General features: G+C 43.5%; 1 protein-coding gene across 1 annotated transcript in view; it reads left to right on the top strand.

Moving 5' to 3' along the window:
• LOC308094423 (collagen alpha-1(XI) chain-like) overlaps window positions 1–16236 on the top strand; it is a 131312-nt gene that overhangs the window by 26694 nt on the left and 88382 nt on the right. The window contains exons 5-8 of the mRNA XM_080441068.1: window positions 4464–4592; window positions 8400–8489; window positions 9034–9135; window positions 13438–13746. Of these exons, the coding sequence (XP_080297194.1) occupies window positions 4464–4592; window positions 8400–8489; window positions 9034–9135; window positions 13438–13746 (630 nt within the window). The remainder of the gene's footprint in view (window positions 1–4463; window positions 4593–8399; window positions 8490–9033; window positions 9136–13437; window positions 13747–16236) is intronic.

The following is a 16236-nucleotide window of genomic DNA, read 5'->3' as shown; positions in this document are numbered from 1 at the left end:
ATGTCTTGTTTAGTTGTTCAAGGATGGAACATATAGCCTACAGCAAGGCAGTGAGCTTGGATGTGATCTACACCAGTGCTTCTCAACCTGTGGGTCGGGACCCCCAGGGTGGTCCCCACATGATTTTATTTATTTTTTTGGGGGGGGGGTCCCCAGATGACAGTGAAGTGACAATTTAATACCTAAAAAAAGAAATTACAATTCCAAGTGCTTGTCAGGGTGGGTGGGGGGGGGGGGGGTCCCCAGTTCAAATATGATTATTTGGGGGGTCCCCATGCCCTAGTTCAAATATGATTATTTTGGGGGGTCGTGGCCTGAAAAGGTTGAGAACCACTGATCTACACAGCCTGGACCTGATGTGTGTGTGTGTGTGAGTATATATAAGTAGCACAACATGCACTGGAAGTTCCACAACCATTAGAACCTGCTTTCTTCTCTTGAACTTGGATTCATGCAGTGGTGTAAAGAAACTAAGTACATTTACTCAAGTACTGTACTTAAGTACAATTTTGAGTTATTTTTACTTTACTGGAGTATTTCCAATTTTCAGTACTTTTACTTCTACTCCACTACATCTCAGAGGCAAATATTGTACTTTTACTCCACTACAATTATTTGAAAGGTTTAGTTACTAGTTACTTTGCAGATATAAATTATGATATTATAACACATACATTAACCACTTAAGCCCTATTTTATACATAGGCTATTTGAAAATAGCAGATCTACAAACTCACAACGCGTCGCCATGCGACGCGTTGTGAGCTTGTAGATCTGCTATTTTCAAACATTTTAGTACTTTTACTTTTGGTACTTTAAGTACAATTTGATACCAATACTTTTGTATGTCTACTCAAGTAAATTTTTAATTCTGGACTTTTACTTGTAACAGAGTAGTTCTTACATTGCAGATTTACTTAGGCAGATTTACCTAAGTAAAACATTTGAGTACTTTTTCCACCACTTGGATTCGTGCGACTCCTCGTTGCTCTCATGTTCTCTTCACCTCTTTTCTGTCTCGACTTTTCCCCTTGTCAAAGTTGTTGTTGCTTCATGTCAGTTAACACGTGTTGGAGCGTGTTGTTGTGTGTCGCACGCGCTCCCCGACATCGTGCGCACACGGTCCCTGCTAATAGATTGATTGCACTGTAGACAGTGAGTGCGGCAGCCGGCCAGTCGATCGCACCGCTCCCCTGCCAGCTCTGAGCGGAGGAGGAGGAGCCAGCACGATGCTGTAGTAGATCATCATCCCTGGAATCCCCCGGGAGGAACCTTCAGGATGTGCCAGAGAGATACTCAACGTGACCCAGACACATGACATTAACGTCGCAGTCGGGCAGAAACCTCTTATCTCCGTACTTGTTATAATGTTTTCGTAACTTACTACAGTGTCACGCCAAAGTAGCAAAAATAGCCGATCTAAAAGCACGGTGGCATTGAATTTGCGACGTGTTTTGAGCTTGTAGATCGGCTATTATTTTTAATTTTTTTTAACGGTTTTAAGTAACCGTTTTGAACATATGAGGTTTCCACCAGACACCAACAGTATGCAGGCCAGACAGACAGATGTGTGTGTGTGTGTGTGTGTGTGTGTGTGTGTGTGTGTGTGTGTGTGTGTGTGTGTGTGTGTGTGTGTGTGTGTGTGTGTGTGTGTGTGTGTGTGTGTGTGTGTGTGTGTGTGTGTGTGTCAGTGACTTAAATAATTGAGAGAGAACGTTAACTGGCTGAGTGATGGAGTGAGTGACGTGATGTGGGAGTGCAAAGAGTGGGAGACGGAGGAAGTGAGAAGCAAAGTGATCTGAATGACAGGAAAACTGAGAGAGAGAGAGAGAGAGAGAGAGAGAGAGAGAGAGAGAGAGAGAGAGAGAGAGAGGAAACAGAGATTGGGCACTCTATCAGCACACTATCCATCTTTAGTGAGATTAATGGCTCTTCCCTTATCTGGCTGTGACTTTCGATGCGCAGGTCCTAAACTATGAAAAACTATAAAGAGATAAGGACGTGCTGGAGCCAAGGCAGGCTACCGTAAATCTACATGACATTTACAACACATAGTTCTTTCTGTTTCAATTCCAGTCTCCTTTTGTTGTATAGTGGCACACGTTGCATTGTTTGTGAGAACTGTGCTGTGCGAGTATGTGCGGACATTTCTATCCAAGGTTGAAGTTTAGTCACGTGTTTCTGCAGATACATGATGAAATACCAAATGGAATGTTGTACAGATGAGGAGAGAGAGAGAAAAAAAAGTTTGAAAGGTAATCATCTGAACACACATCTGTCTAATCCTTTGTATCCTTGGTGAGCGTGTACATGGATTATATGATGGAAAATATGAGATGTTTGTGGCGTTTGTGGTCACAGAAACAGGGTTAGCGTTACCGGCAAGCGTTATTACGGAGAGCCGTAAAGGCATTATTGGTCTATGTAAAAACCACCCCGATACCAGCAAAAATGCATGAATGACAAGCAAGCACGGTGTCATTCAATTTACGTTCCCCCCCCCAAGTTAGTGGCAGTGATTCTTAATGGCTGCAGTATGAGGGTCATAATGTGGGTTGAGCATGTTTGTGTGTGTGAAGTGTATGTATAGTGTGTATGTAGAGTACATCCATAAAACTCATGTATGTTGATGTGTACCGGCTGTCATTCATCAGGGCTGTCAAATACACCGGTGAGATTTACCAGTCAAGCGTGATTGCAGGACAGGGAGGGGGGGGGGGGGGGGTGAATATTCAAATCCTGAGTTTTTATACTTAGTTGGGTGCCGATTGTCACGCACCGGTTGCGTTGTGAGCTTGTAGATCTGTGCTGTTTTCTGTGAGTGACACCGGCCCGCAACCGAAGTATAATTCCGACTTAATGTCTTCCAGAAGGCTAAGCTTGTACAGATGCAGCCCTCCTGTAATTTAATGTAATCTGCATGGATGTGTTTCCTCCTTTAGCCGGCCACCCGGATCGCCTGCTCTGTCCCACCCCCTAGCCTCACCATCCCCCCTCTCCTCCTCCACACCCCACACCCCCTACAGCTAAACGTACCCTTAGTAAAAGTGTAGGGGCACTTATCTTATTTCCCCCGATTTGATTGTTTACGGTTGTTTAAGGTCGGGGGTGGGGAGGGTGAAAGCATTGTCCTGTAAATCCCCCGTTCCCCCCACCTCATTCCCCCCAGGGAGAGTCTCAGGTCAGCCAAGGTGGCCCTGTGGTACATGGCTGTAGTTAACATTCTCCACATCGGTGGCAACGAGAAGACGTTTCTGGTCTTTTGTAGAAATTCCTTGGGAGAAGATCATGCAAAAAAATAATATATAAATAAATAAAATAATATAAAATAAAAAAGGGGGGAAAAGGGTGCTTGGCTGGGGGACAAGGAGATCTAATTTCCTTTTCCAAAAGTTCATGAAAAACAGACGTCCTCTCAGATATTTCACATAAGTACAGACCCTTGGTTATTTATCTTCCCATTCCTGCAGCAGTAAAGCGCGACACTCGACGTCCCTAATGGCTGTGTGCGGGTCTTTGAATATTGAGACTGTACAATAGTTGTCTTTCTGGAAAAGGCAAGAAACCCCCTCTCCTTATTCCCAACATGCACATGTATACACACTCATGCCTGGTGTGTGTGTGTGTGTGTGTGTGTGTGTGTGTGTGTGTGTGTGTGTGTGTGTGTGTGTGTGTGTGTGTGTGTGTGTGTGTGTGTGTGTGTGTGTGTGTGTGTGTGTGTGTGTGTACATGTGCGTCACCTAAAGGCCAAACACCCCTTCCCCTTCACCCACTTGTATTTTCTTAGCTGGAAGGCCATGTCTGCTTCTTCTTGTGTCAGAGAGTGAATGGTCTGAGACAGGGAGGAAAACCGCGAGGATGGTTTAATGACAAAGCTCTGATTCATTCCTGCAGGGCTGGGAAACTACTTGATATTCAAAGGCTACCACTGCTGGTATGGTGCAGTTTGAATTATGTAGACTTATTGTTTTACCGTCACGTTCCATTTTTCGACTAATAGAGGCCGATATTAGAGCCATCGGAGTAAGCGCGAAAGGAGACGCGCACCTCCTGGAATGCGTGCACCAGGGTTCAGTGCCCAATCAGAAGCGCATAAGCCACACCAAACTAAACAGAACAGAACCCATGGCAGCGTTTGAGCTTGGGCCAGACCAAAAGTACATTTATGTTTTTGCTCTCGAATGGGTACTTTAAAACAGCCAAAGAATAATGAAAGGAATAACATCCTTTCATTATTCTTTGACTGCTGTGAGTAAATGATTATAATTTTCTTGTACTTTTATTGTCTCTTCCCAGACTTTTTATTCGCTGCAAATCAGTTGCACGCCGATTTGCTCATTTTGAAATGAGCTAAATTCCTCAGGCTAAACAGAAACACTCTGTGTGGTCTAGACTGTTTTAATCCAGTCCTGCTGAAGAGGGTGACTGACGAATCTTCTTCTTCCCCTTTCTCCTTTTCCCAGGGCGACATCCAACAGCTGCTCATCGTGGCCGACCCCCGAGCGGCATTCGACTACTGTGAACACTACAGCCCCGACTGTGAAACCCCCAACCACCATGACACCCCCCAGGCCCAGGAACCCGAGGACGAGGTCAGAGACTTGGAGGGGAGGCGGGGCAAGGGAGGTGGAATGACTGGGGTGGTTGAAACAGGAGCGAAGGCTGAAGGAATGGGGGAGGGCGGGATGGAGAGATAGCGGGGAAGGATGGTGGGAGGGATGGGAGGGAATGTGGGAATGAAGGAGGTTAGGTAGGTAGGAGGGAGAGAGGGAGGGTGGGAGGAGGAGGTGAGAGAGCGGGGACAGAAGGAGGAAGAGAGCAGACCTTTTGAAGGAAAAGGGGAAGAGGAGGGAGATTAAGGGAAACTTTGGGTTTGAGTGGAGACGGAGCTGGAACGCTTCAGGAGCAGAAGAAGAGTTTGACCCTTTCGGTATGTGTCATGGGACACTGTACACAGTAAAATCATGAATAAGCTCTAAAGTTTGTTACTCTCTTAGAAGGGTCAAAGAAGGGTCCACGCATATGTTCTTCAACATGTCCACAGCATAAACAGTTTGCAGCAGTCTGTGACAGGTAAATGGAGTAGCAGTAGGTTTCGCTCCGGTGTTTGTTTAAATCCGTGTTTTTACAAACTGCCAGCGTAGCTAAGCTAAATAATCTCTTCGAGGAATCTCTCAAACATTTGCTACAAACTTTTTTCTCTGGGCCTTAAGTTGTTCGAGTAGCATAGGAATTATTGAGCTTCTCCCAAAACCCAGAGCTTTGTATTGTTTTATGCACTGCTCTATTGATAGTGACGCCCTTAATCAACACTAAACCTTGAGGTTTGAGATCATCAGCTTAATTCGAGTTTTACTACCATTGGCTTCACTGCGTCGCTCCCCGCCTCGAACTGGGGCATCTGTCAGCCAATTCTTCTAATTAAAATACAATGCTTTGTGTTGGGGGCGGGCCTGTCCTTTTTTAAAGTTATTTTGCTAGTTCGATTCCTTCTGCGGCTCTGACATTTTCCGTCAGTATTTCACTAAATAACTGATGAGCTCACACTGGAAACTTTTCCTTTCTCTCTGCCACGAAGTCTGAGCCCGCTTTGGAGTGGCCCCGTGATTTATATCTCTAACGAGTTCTGCAGGCTCTGTCCAGACTCCCAGGGAAATTTAAGCTTTTCCTTCCCCCCAGCTCGAATCCCAGTACCTGGAAAAGTAGACTTTAGATCCTTGAGTTTGTGAAAGAAAAGGAAAAAAAAAGAAAGAAAAACTCTGAAGAGTCGAAAGAGTGATTCTTCTGCGTTTTTAAAAAACATTGGACTCGCGTCCCGGAAAATGTTGCTCCATCGCCATGCTTTTCCCCATGCGCCAAGACAAGAAGCTTGACAATTCTAAACAGACAACAGGGAGCTCTTGGACTTCACTTTGCACGGAACATTGTAAATCGAACTTATTCTCACTGACCATTCTGTAAGTAGTTATTAATGGAATGTTCTCCCTGCTGCGTTCCAGGTACTGTAAGCGTCCCGTGCATATTTACGATAGCAAAACCGCTAACGAAACATCCCCAAGAAGCTAGTAGGCAGCCTAGAGACACGGTCAGGGAGTGTGACGGCTGACCCACCCCCCCCAGCCCCTAAAGGTGGCCCCCTTAACCTCTGACCCCTGATCCTTTACAGTCGACAGCCACATGTCTGGAGTCGTGTTGTTTAAAGAAGAAAAGGGACTGAGGCACAGGGGGGGTGGGGGGTGGGGGGGTTGTTTTTATGAGTGCACTTCAATATTTATGCCTTCAAAACCAAGACTGTGGTGACGGCCTTCAGCTTGGCCAAGCACTTCAGCCCTATAAATCTCACTCTCTCTCTCTCGCAGCTCCTCTCATCACTTTCTACATCTTTCTTTGTCTGTTTCTCATTCTCTCTCTCTCTCTCTCTCTCTCTCTCTCTCTCTCTCTCTCTCTCTCTCTATCTCTCTCTCTCTCTCTCTCTCTCTTTCTCTCTCTCTCTCTCTCGCTGTCTGTCAGCCTGGGTTGGTCTGGCCAGCGACCTCTCTCTCAGGGCCAGTGGACAGAGGCCAGGCAAGAAGGCCGGCAGGCCGTAGGCCTTTTATTATTTTTACGGCTGGAGCAGCTATCTGGGGGCCAATATTTATCCCTGCTCTATTAAGAGGGCGGAATATCAGAGGCCGGTCTGTTAACTTAATCTTCCTATCTTCTATTTTGACTGGTCCCACTCCACATGTGGAAGACAATGTTAAAGGGAGCCTCAACAAACAACGGATTAGATAGGAATGGGTTGATCACAGTCCTTGACATGGAGAGCAGCTGAGGAAATGTAATATGGACGGCAGCCTGTAATGGGACATTGATTATCCCATTGATTATCCACAGATTTGCGGTTAATCAAGATGAAAGAATCTAATCAGAAGATGGGGAATCAAACACGATGACTTATGCCGTATGTGATCATGACGCAGTTAATATGCCATGTAATAGCCAAGTTATCTTGTAATTATGCCATAAATGTAATGAAATTACACCAAAACGTGTCCGCGCGTGGCCAGTGAGAACGGCTGCATTCATTAACATGGAGCGTAAGAAAAGCAGCGTCTGTACTCCGTACGCTTAGGCTTGCGCGTCCTGTGGGTTTTGTGCGTTAGGGTATACGGTTACACCTAACTTTGATTCAGCCTATGTGGCCGTATCTTTGCAATGGTTTTCTTTGCGAACTGAGCGTTTAGTTGCGCGGCTTTCCGTGTGAAAAAAAAAATACTCTGTTCCCATTGAGAACCATTGCAAAAAGACACAAAGTTAGGTGTGACCGTAGCCTCTTAGGGGTGATTTTGGGAGGAGAAAAAAACGCTTGACAGGGATGATATGTTCTGAGGATTTTAAACCACGCCAGCGGACATGTGGACAGGGACTTTGAGGGCCCCTCCTTTTTTTCCTCTTAATGATGATTTTTAATACCCTACCTCTGCATGTTCCCCATAACTGTTTACACGAGAACGTGCAGTTGGGAGGTTTCCGTTTTAAAGGGGTCCATTAGTGAGCGCCCGGGGGCATCGTTGGCATACTGTTGGACACTGTAGAGAGAGGAGATGAGTTTTCATTGGCACCACATTAACCTTCTAACTTCCTGTCTGAAGCAAAACAGGAATATTTATGACTGTTTGCTTAGTTCCAGGCATGAACCCCCTTTTACAGGTCATGTGAAGCAAAAGCGGGGTTCTGACAGAGGTGGTGGTGGTGGTGGGTGACGCTTGTTTCATGTCACCTTTTAATCCATTGGCGAAATATCTTGGTTTTACCATTATGGATACATTACAGTAAAATCCTGTGTACATTTTTCCATGCACCCCATTTCTGTACTCAGAGTTAAACGAACATGGATGGATTTTACTGTGTTGTAGTTTGTGTAGAAATGTTTGATTTCTACGAAAGAGCATGGACACTAGGCCTTGGGATCTTTTGACAGTAATTAAAGTTGCAATCCGGAATTTATAAAAATGAAAAGAACAAAAATAAAACAGCAACATTACTTTAATCAATCTGTATGGAAGATAATGTTAATACAATATAATTAGTACATCTGCAGTGGTTGGAGGTGGTCTCACTATACTCTTCCATTGAGACAGTTAGACCCTGGTGTCAGATAGGACACCTGTGTTTGACAAGCAGCCCTAGGCTGAAGCTCATAAGCGCAATATATCCTCAAGTGGGGATTCCCTCTGGGAAGAGTGCTAGAAGTTTGGTTTCTTACGTGGAAGACATAAGTGACTTAAGTGGACATAAAGGTAACGGATTGCAGCTTTAACATGGCCATGTAAATAATGTACTAAATGTCTTTTTAGAAGACATTGTACTGTAATATTTACATGTTTTGCACCACGTGTCCCTTTGTCTTCCTGTAGTACACTAACTATGACTATGGAGAGTTCTATGACTACAGTGAAGGAGGCGCAGCCACTGAAATCCCTGCGACCGAAGCAACCAAGACTGAGGTAACATAACATAACATATACGCTGTTCAAAATTCAGAGTTTTACTTTAACTCTGAGGGTGTGAAATTGACCCTCAAAGTTAAATCAACACTCCGGATCTTACAGTGGCCTGTACTAATAAACTGATCCGTAGGACATGGTTGTGAATGGTGCGCACACGCATGCACGCACACCGCAGACGCAGACACACACACACACACACACACACACACACACACACACACACACACACACACACACACACACACACACACACACACACACACACACACACACACACACACACACACACACACACAGTTTCTCTCTTTCGCCTCACCTTTTCTCTCTCTTTCACTGTCTCTCCATCTCGTATAGATCTGCTTTTCTTTTTGCGTTACGGATGTCATGATGGTCATTTCATAATTTTCCTGCCCCTTTTCAGTCATTTCATCCATTACTATTGTACGGTATACAACCAGGGTTAACCAATGCCAGGTTGGAGAAGGGAAGTGCTATAGACAAAACTCAGCATTGTGATGCACTGTTTTCTTTCTGATTTCAGACCAATGTGGGTGGAGAGTATTACAACGGTGAGTATGACTACGGAACCGGAGTGGACGGCAGCCCGCCCGAGACCCCCACCGACACCTCTGGACCCGGCCCGGTAAATTTTTGTCCCATAATATACACGTTGATCCCACAAATACATGGGATCCATTCTCATCCCAGAGAAGTCAAATTGAATTATTGTGCAGGCTTGCCCAACAAATAAGTGGCAATAATATTTAGCATTGAGTTCCTTGTTTATCTGACATTTCCTACATCGCATTTTTGCCAGCACATAATTTCTGAACAAATGAAACATCTGCATCCCTTAGAGGGAGCTATCTGGTATCAGAAACACTTAATTGGCAATTATTGGGCTCATACAAGGCATTGTGGAACAATGCCCGGGTAGCTCATTCGGTAGGGAGTTTGCCTTTGGAATCGCAATGTTCTGGAGTTGATCCCGCTGCGCTGGCAGCTCAGCGCATGAATAGCATGGCTTGGGTAACTAAGACTGGGAACGGATGGTACTGCAGGTGGTCCAGTGCATTGTAAAGGGGATAATCTCCCTCATTGCTCAGTTGCCTGATAACTGACAAATAAGCCACGCTCCGACCAACTCACTCACAAGGAATTAGCTTTGGCTCCGTGTGCCTTCACTAATCTAATTAAACACTGGCAGGTGTAGCACCTTACTGTCGTACCAGCTTCAGTTCACTGAAGTAATGCCAGACCGAAGGTTGTAAATATGAAATGATGAAGTCAGTCTTCTTCAGTCTCGCCTGCATCTCATCAGCAGTGAAAGGGCATATTAAGGATTAATATGATCATGTGCACACAGAATGACTAAGCATCAGATGATGTCATAACATCAGTGTTTGGCCACATCTCTCCATACACTATAATATACCAGTGATTCTCAAACGTTTTATTTTCAAGGACTCTCATAACTCAGAGAGTGTACAAATGGACCCGTAAGGGTCCATTTGTGTACAAAGGGTCCATTTGGTTCCATTTGTGTACAAAGGGTCCATTTGGTTCCATTTGTACACTATAAGGGTCAATTTGGGAAGGAACCCCCGTCCGCAAGGATCCCTGAGGATCCCTGAGGATCCCTGAGGATCCCTGGACCCCACTTTGAGAACCATATTGCTATATACAATATAGTACAGTGCCTTCACAGCCATACTGTGTGCAATTGATGGGAATTTTGTTTTCGTACAAAAAAAAAGGTGACATACCGTATGTTTAGAAGAATAGCATTGGACACTAGCTTGAAAATCCTCTGGGTTCTTGAATGAGGTGGTATCAGGTTTGGTGCAGGCCGGGGGAAGCAAATATTTATATAGAATATTTATGCGGAAGAGAGAATATTCTGACCCCACTGGGCTTATACATCCTCAAAAAATGTCCCACAAAAAAGCAGAATTCTTTTTTTTAAGCCCATGACAATCTCCTCCGAAGGCGGAAACCCCACAACAAGGCCTCTCTGAGGTCAACCTGTTTACTTTGACATCTTGATTTCCATCAGAAAACCCCGTCCCCATCAATACAAGCTGGAAGGCAACCAAACCAGGAAAATGTTGTCATTTAATGAGCCATGACCAATGGAAAATCTGCAGACGGGCGAACCCCCCTCAACCCCCATACCCCTCTGCTTCTCCCTCGTATCCTGAATTTGGCAGATCCTGTCTTAATTTGTGCTAAACCATCACATAAACCGGGAAATAATGAGGAACATTTGAGGGTTCAACTGAAACAATATGGCTGCTGCGCGTTGCCAGCCCGAACGTCTGCCTCTTATGATGTACCTTGAGGTGGATAACACGTTGTAAGTGAGACACATGCGTTCATCGGCAGAGACAAGCCAGAGAGCTAACCAGGACATTATGTCCTGTCGCCCTGCGTAGCAACAACAGCTATCATGTCCTGGGATCCGTGGTGGAACGAAGTACCTTGAGTTATTTTGTATTTAAGTAAAAGTAGCAATACCACAATATAGAAATACTCTGTAACTAAAGTTTTACTTGAGTTAAAATACAAAAGGATTGGCATGAAAATATTAACTTAAAGTGCCAGAAGTAAACATACTCATTGTACAGAATGTCCCATTTCACAAGCTCTAGATCTACAAGCTCACAATGCGTCGCATCACGACGTGTTGTGAGCTTGTAGATCTGCACATTTTCGAATAGAATATTATAAGATAGGGCTTAATTTGTTAATGTATGTTTTATAATAATAATCTAAATCTACAAAGTAACTAGTAACTGAAGTTTTCAAAAATGATGGAATAGAAGTATAAGCATTGAAAAATGGACATGCTCAAGTAAAGTAAAAGTACCTCAAAATTGTACTCGAGTACAGTACTTGGGTAAATGTACTATAGGATAATGTAAACTAACATGGAACAGTACATTATTTGCCGTTTGGTGGCTGCTTTTATCCGTGAGTTCATAAATCTTCAGTCTGGGTGGCAGCCTGGGGATCAAGACCATGTTTTTTGCCCAGATCTATTTTTAATGCCCCCTTTTAGTGCCCAAAAAGTGACAAGAATTATGAATGGTTCCAATCTGACAGCTTCTGAGCCAAACGTAATAGTTTCTTAGACTCGGAGCAAGTCATTAGTCAATCATTATGGTTTGCCTCATGTGCCATCTGGTGCAAAGTACATTATTCCTTCAAAATGTCATATCTTTATCCACTTGAACCCTAGCATCTGGGGGGGGAGACATTTGCCAAAAATAGCAGATCTACAAGCTCACAACACATCGCGTGGTGACGCGTTGTGAGCTTGTAGATCGGTAATTTTCAGCTAAGAGATTTGGTTTAGAGGGAACAAGAGTGAACCAAGTACAGAGCCAACTCGGGTCAGGTCTACTTTGTATCGAGGGTTTTAACTTAAGCGGTTAATGCCTCAGCTTTCGTACAGCTGGGTTACAGCTTCTTGACATTGCAGCAGCAAGACAAAGTAGGGGAAAAAAAGCTAAGCTAAGGGACTAAATAAATAATAAACGACGAAATAACTAGAACATGACACAATAGTGTGTAGCAGACAGTGAGGTGGTTTTGTTAGGTGGTATGGTCAGAACATAATCCCGAAGACCCCCTAGTTTTTATAGAGAAAAATAATTGAACAAAAGCTTAATGCTTCTTTAAAAAAGGTTGCTGGCTGTTGGATGTCTGCAGTGGGATTAGAACCCATAACCCTGGTGGTGTTAGTGATATATACCAGCCACTGAGCCATACAGGACAAGGAAAAGTCTCAGCGTTCTTGGACTCACTTCCACTGCTGTTGGTAATTATGCTATCCAAAAAAGGTTCCCTGTGGTGTGGAAGTTTTAACAGTCCCACATGGATGCAGCTGTAGATTGTGAATCAATGGATACAGAGTCGTAGAATAGACGTCGTGGTATGCATGCCATGCACACTGTTTATAAGCGATGTTTATGGCGGTGCTTATGGTTAAGCATCAGTGGCCTAAAATCCAAAGAAGCCAAGCTTATGCGACTGAAATATTTAATATAGTTTGAATCGAAGCGAGGAAACAATCACATCATGACCTCGTTGGCCCGTTTGGAACATGGAACATGGACGTTGGACAGTTGTCGTGAATTAAGATCTAATATCCTTTGATGACATGAACTAATGACATGTTTATTGTTAAACATGTGTGTGACCCGTTACTGTTTAAGTGTCTACTTTCTGAAGTGTATTGAGTACATGACCTTCATGCGATCACTTTCAGAATGAATGTGGTATGCTCTGCAGTGATTTACTGATATCTTATTTTTCAGTATGAACGTTGTATACTCTCCAATGATTAACTGATACGTTATTATTTTAAGTATGAATGCTGCATTTGATTTACTGATATCTTGCATCTCCTTCCTTTAACACTGTCTACATCCATCTGTTTGGGATAACACAGACGCTGTTACTTTTCAACAAAACACATTATTTTCCCTTTTTTTGAGAAGTGACATAAATGTGTGTTACTCCCAACCAGATACACACACGGATGAGTTGAAAATGGCAGAACATTCCTGTGGGAAATTTCAAGTCTAAACTAATTTGTACTTTGACGCGTGACGGTGTCCAGTGCCAAGAAAATAGCAGCTCTAACAAGCTCACAGCATGTCGCATCGCAACGCGTTGTGATCTTGTAGATCTGCTATTTTTCCGCACTGACACCGTCGTACGACGAAGCCAAAGATCAGGCTTTAAATCTAGTCATTTGGCATAGTTAAACATCTGCAACGATGCTTTAACTGTGAGTCACGACAACAAAATCATGTGAAAGTCGTCCAGTGAAGCTATTCACATGTTTTGATCTCACTAACCCTGACCTCCATGTTCCCTCCCCTCCCCTCCCGCCTCGCCTCGCCCGACCCGTCGCACTACTTGGATCCGATCCCAGAACTACGAAGAGGAAATCGTGGACGATTACATCACCGGAGTGGAGCAGGTGGGGGCGGAAACTACCTCTGCCCCGGAGACGGCGGCGGCCCCCGTCGACACGGGCAAAACAAACGTGGACCCCGGGACCGACGCGTACGACTTTAAGGAATACGACCTGAAGGAATACGACACTACGGCGCTGGACAAGAAGCAGTACGAGTACGGCGATTACGGCGACTATGGAACCGGAGGAGCCGCCGAAGTCAAGCCTACCGCCTCGGTGTACGAGGATGAGTTGCCCGCTGAGACTGACTTCAGAGAAAGCAACGTAAGTTGGTGTTGTAGGGCAGTGGTTCTCAAACTTTTTCATGTCAAGGACCGCCAAATTAATAATGTATTTGCCTGTGGACCCCCATCTGAAATATTTTGTGCCAGGAGAATCTGAATCAGCTTTTTTTGTCACATCACAGGTTCACTGGTGTAAAACACTGGGTGAAATTAATTTTGTGAGAGCTCCATCATTGTTGTTATTTCCAGAAGGAGAGAGAGAAAAAAAACCCTACAAGATTTTTGTTGTTAAAATGAAACATAATAGTTTCGTTTTTTTTTAAATAGCCGATCTACACGCTCACAGCATGTCACGATTTAGCGCTTTGTGAGCTTGTAGATCGACTATTTTCAAGTAGCCAATGTACAGTATATAATGTAGGGTTAAAGTGGTTAAACTCATTTTGCTGGGGACCCTCCGGAAACCCCCTCAAGGAACCCTGGGGGAACCCGGACCCCACTTTGAGAACGGCTGATGTAAGGGGGGAGGGTCGCTGCAGGAATGTGACACACAGCAAAATCCTGAGTGTCCATTTAACGGGAGCATACTCAAGTTCCCTCAGCCTTATGTTCCCTCGCCCCTATGTTCCCTCAGCCCTATGTTCCCTCAGCCCTATGTTCCCTCAGCCCTATGTTCCCTCAGATAAGTAAAATGGGGGAAAGTTTTTGCTCCTCTCTCTTGTTCATAAATTTGTCTGTCTGTCTGTCTGTCTGTCTGTCTGTCTGTCTGTCTGTCTGTCTGTCTGTCTGTCTGTCTGTCTTTTTACCTTTATTTATCCACGGTAGGTATACTGAGCACGAGTGCTCTTTTTCAGCAACGCTCTGCTTCACATTCACACAGACAAGCGCACATTAAAACCCGGGAGCTGCCCAGTAGCACTTCAAACGAACATCCTATTAATAAGCATTAATTATCAGTTAATAAGAAAATTATAAGTCCTTATAAGATGCTTATTAACCTTATTATGTGTTAATAAAAAGCTATATAATCGTTTACAATAGCATTGTTAATACTATTAACAAGCATTTATTAACAGTTAATAAGTTACTCAAGTCCTTGCTTAATATGATAAACTATATATTATAAAGATTATATAGCTTTATTAACAAATAATAAGTTTGATAATACACAGTTATATTATTAAACCCTAATAAGCATGAATTAACAGTTAATAAGGTACTCATAAGATGTTTATTAACCTTATTTAAGGCTCATAATAGCATTGTAGCATTGGGTTTCTGGAAGGTGGCATACCTATTTCCTGTTCTGGTTCATTTTCCCATAGCTTCATTTGATTTGCTGATTTCATATTTGATTGAATGCAGTCAAGCCAATCATATGAAGCTATGGTGTATTTAACCGGAACAGGAAGTGGATGTGGCAGCTATTGTAAACCTGCAGAGCCTATTATGCACTTATTGACAGTTAACTTTGATTTTTGCATCTACCTGGTCTAAAGTGGGAACAGCGTCTTATTAAGGTCAACAAATCCTTTATTATGCACTTATTAACAGTTAACTATGCCTTTTGCATCTATCTGGTCTAAAGTGTGAACAATGCATTATTAAGGTTAATAAATACTTTATTAAAATATGCATTTCCTGTTAATTCCGGTTAATTTTCCCATAGCTTTGCATGATTGGCTCGGCTGCAATCTATCAAATGAACCAATGAAATCAGCCAATCAAATTAAGCTATCGGAACAGGAACAGGAAACCGGAACAGGAAACAGGCATGACACATTCAAGAGACCCAGGACTACAGTTATGCACAGAGCCTAGAGAGGATTTATTAGCCATAATAAGGCATTGTTCCCGCTTAAGACCAGGTAGATGCAAAAATACCAGTTAATAGGTTAATAACTTCATAGTTAACCGCTAATAAATGCATAATAAAGTAGAAAAAGTGCTCATCGGAGCTAGGTTATTATATGCAATATATTAGGTTATTGTGGGCCAGCAATGTTCAGAATTCGCCAATCAGGATGGAATGGAAAATCGGACAGAGCCGTCTTGATTACTTGACTATAGAGATAATGTGTACCGATTTGGTTGGTTTGGACAAAAACTTTAGGAGTAATGTAAAAAAATATGTTTTGCTAAAAGCTGCTTCCTGGTGGCGCTATAACAGGACGATGTGAAAAGGGTGGCATTTCTTCCTCAGCCTAGTGGGAATGTGCGTGCAAAGTTTCACGGCAATCGGACACTGCATTTATGATTTGAGGCATTTTGTTCAAAACGGGCCACTCCTGCAAATTTAGATGCCAATGTTAAAATCTTGGGAAAAATGCATTGCAGAGGTTGTTCCTTGGCCTCTAGGGAGTGTGTATGCAAAGTTTCACGTAGGTCGTTGCAGTTATAGGTAAAAACGTGAATCGGTCTGTTATAGTGCCACCATGTGGTTGATTCGAAAAAAATCAAGTGGCATTTCTTCCTCGGCCCAGTGGGAATGTGCGTGGGAAAGGTGCCTTATTAACTGTTAATACATACT

The sequence above is a fragment of the Gymnoscopelus braueri genome (genome assembly GCF_963280865.1).
Source record: "Gymnoscopelus braueri genome assembly, chromosome: 10".
Classification (NCBI taxonomy): domain Eukaryota; kingdom Metazoa; phylum Chordata; class Actinopteri; order Myctophiformes; family Myctophidae; genus Gymnoscopelus; species Gymnoscopelus braueri.
The sequence above is the reverse complement of the archived record's forward strand: the minus strand, read 5'-3'. Positions and strand labels throughout refer to the sequence as shown.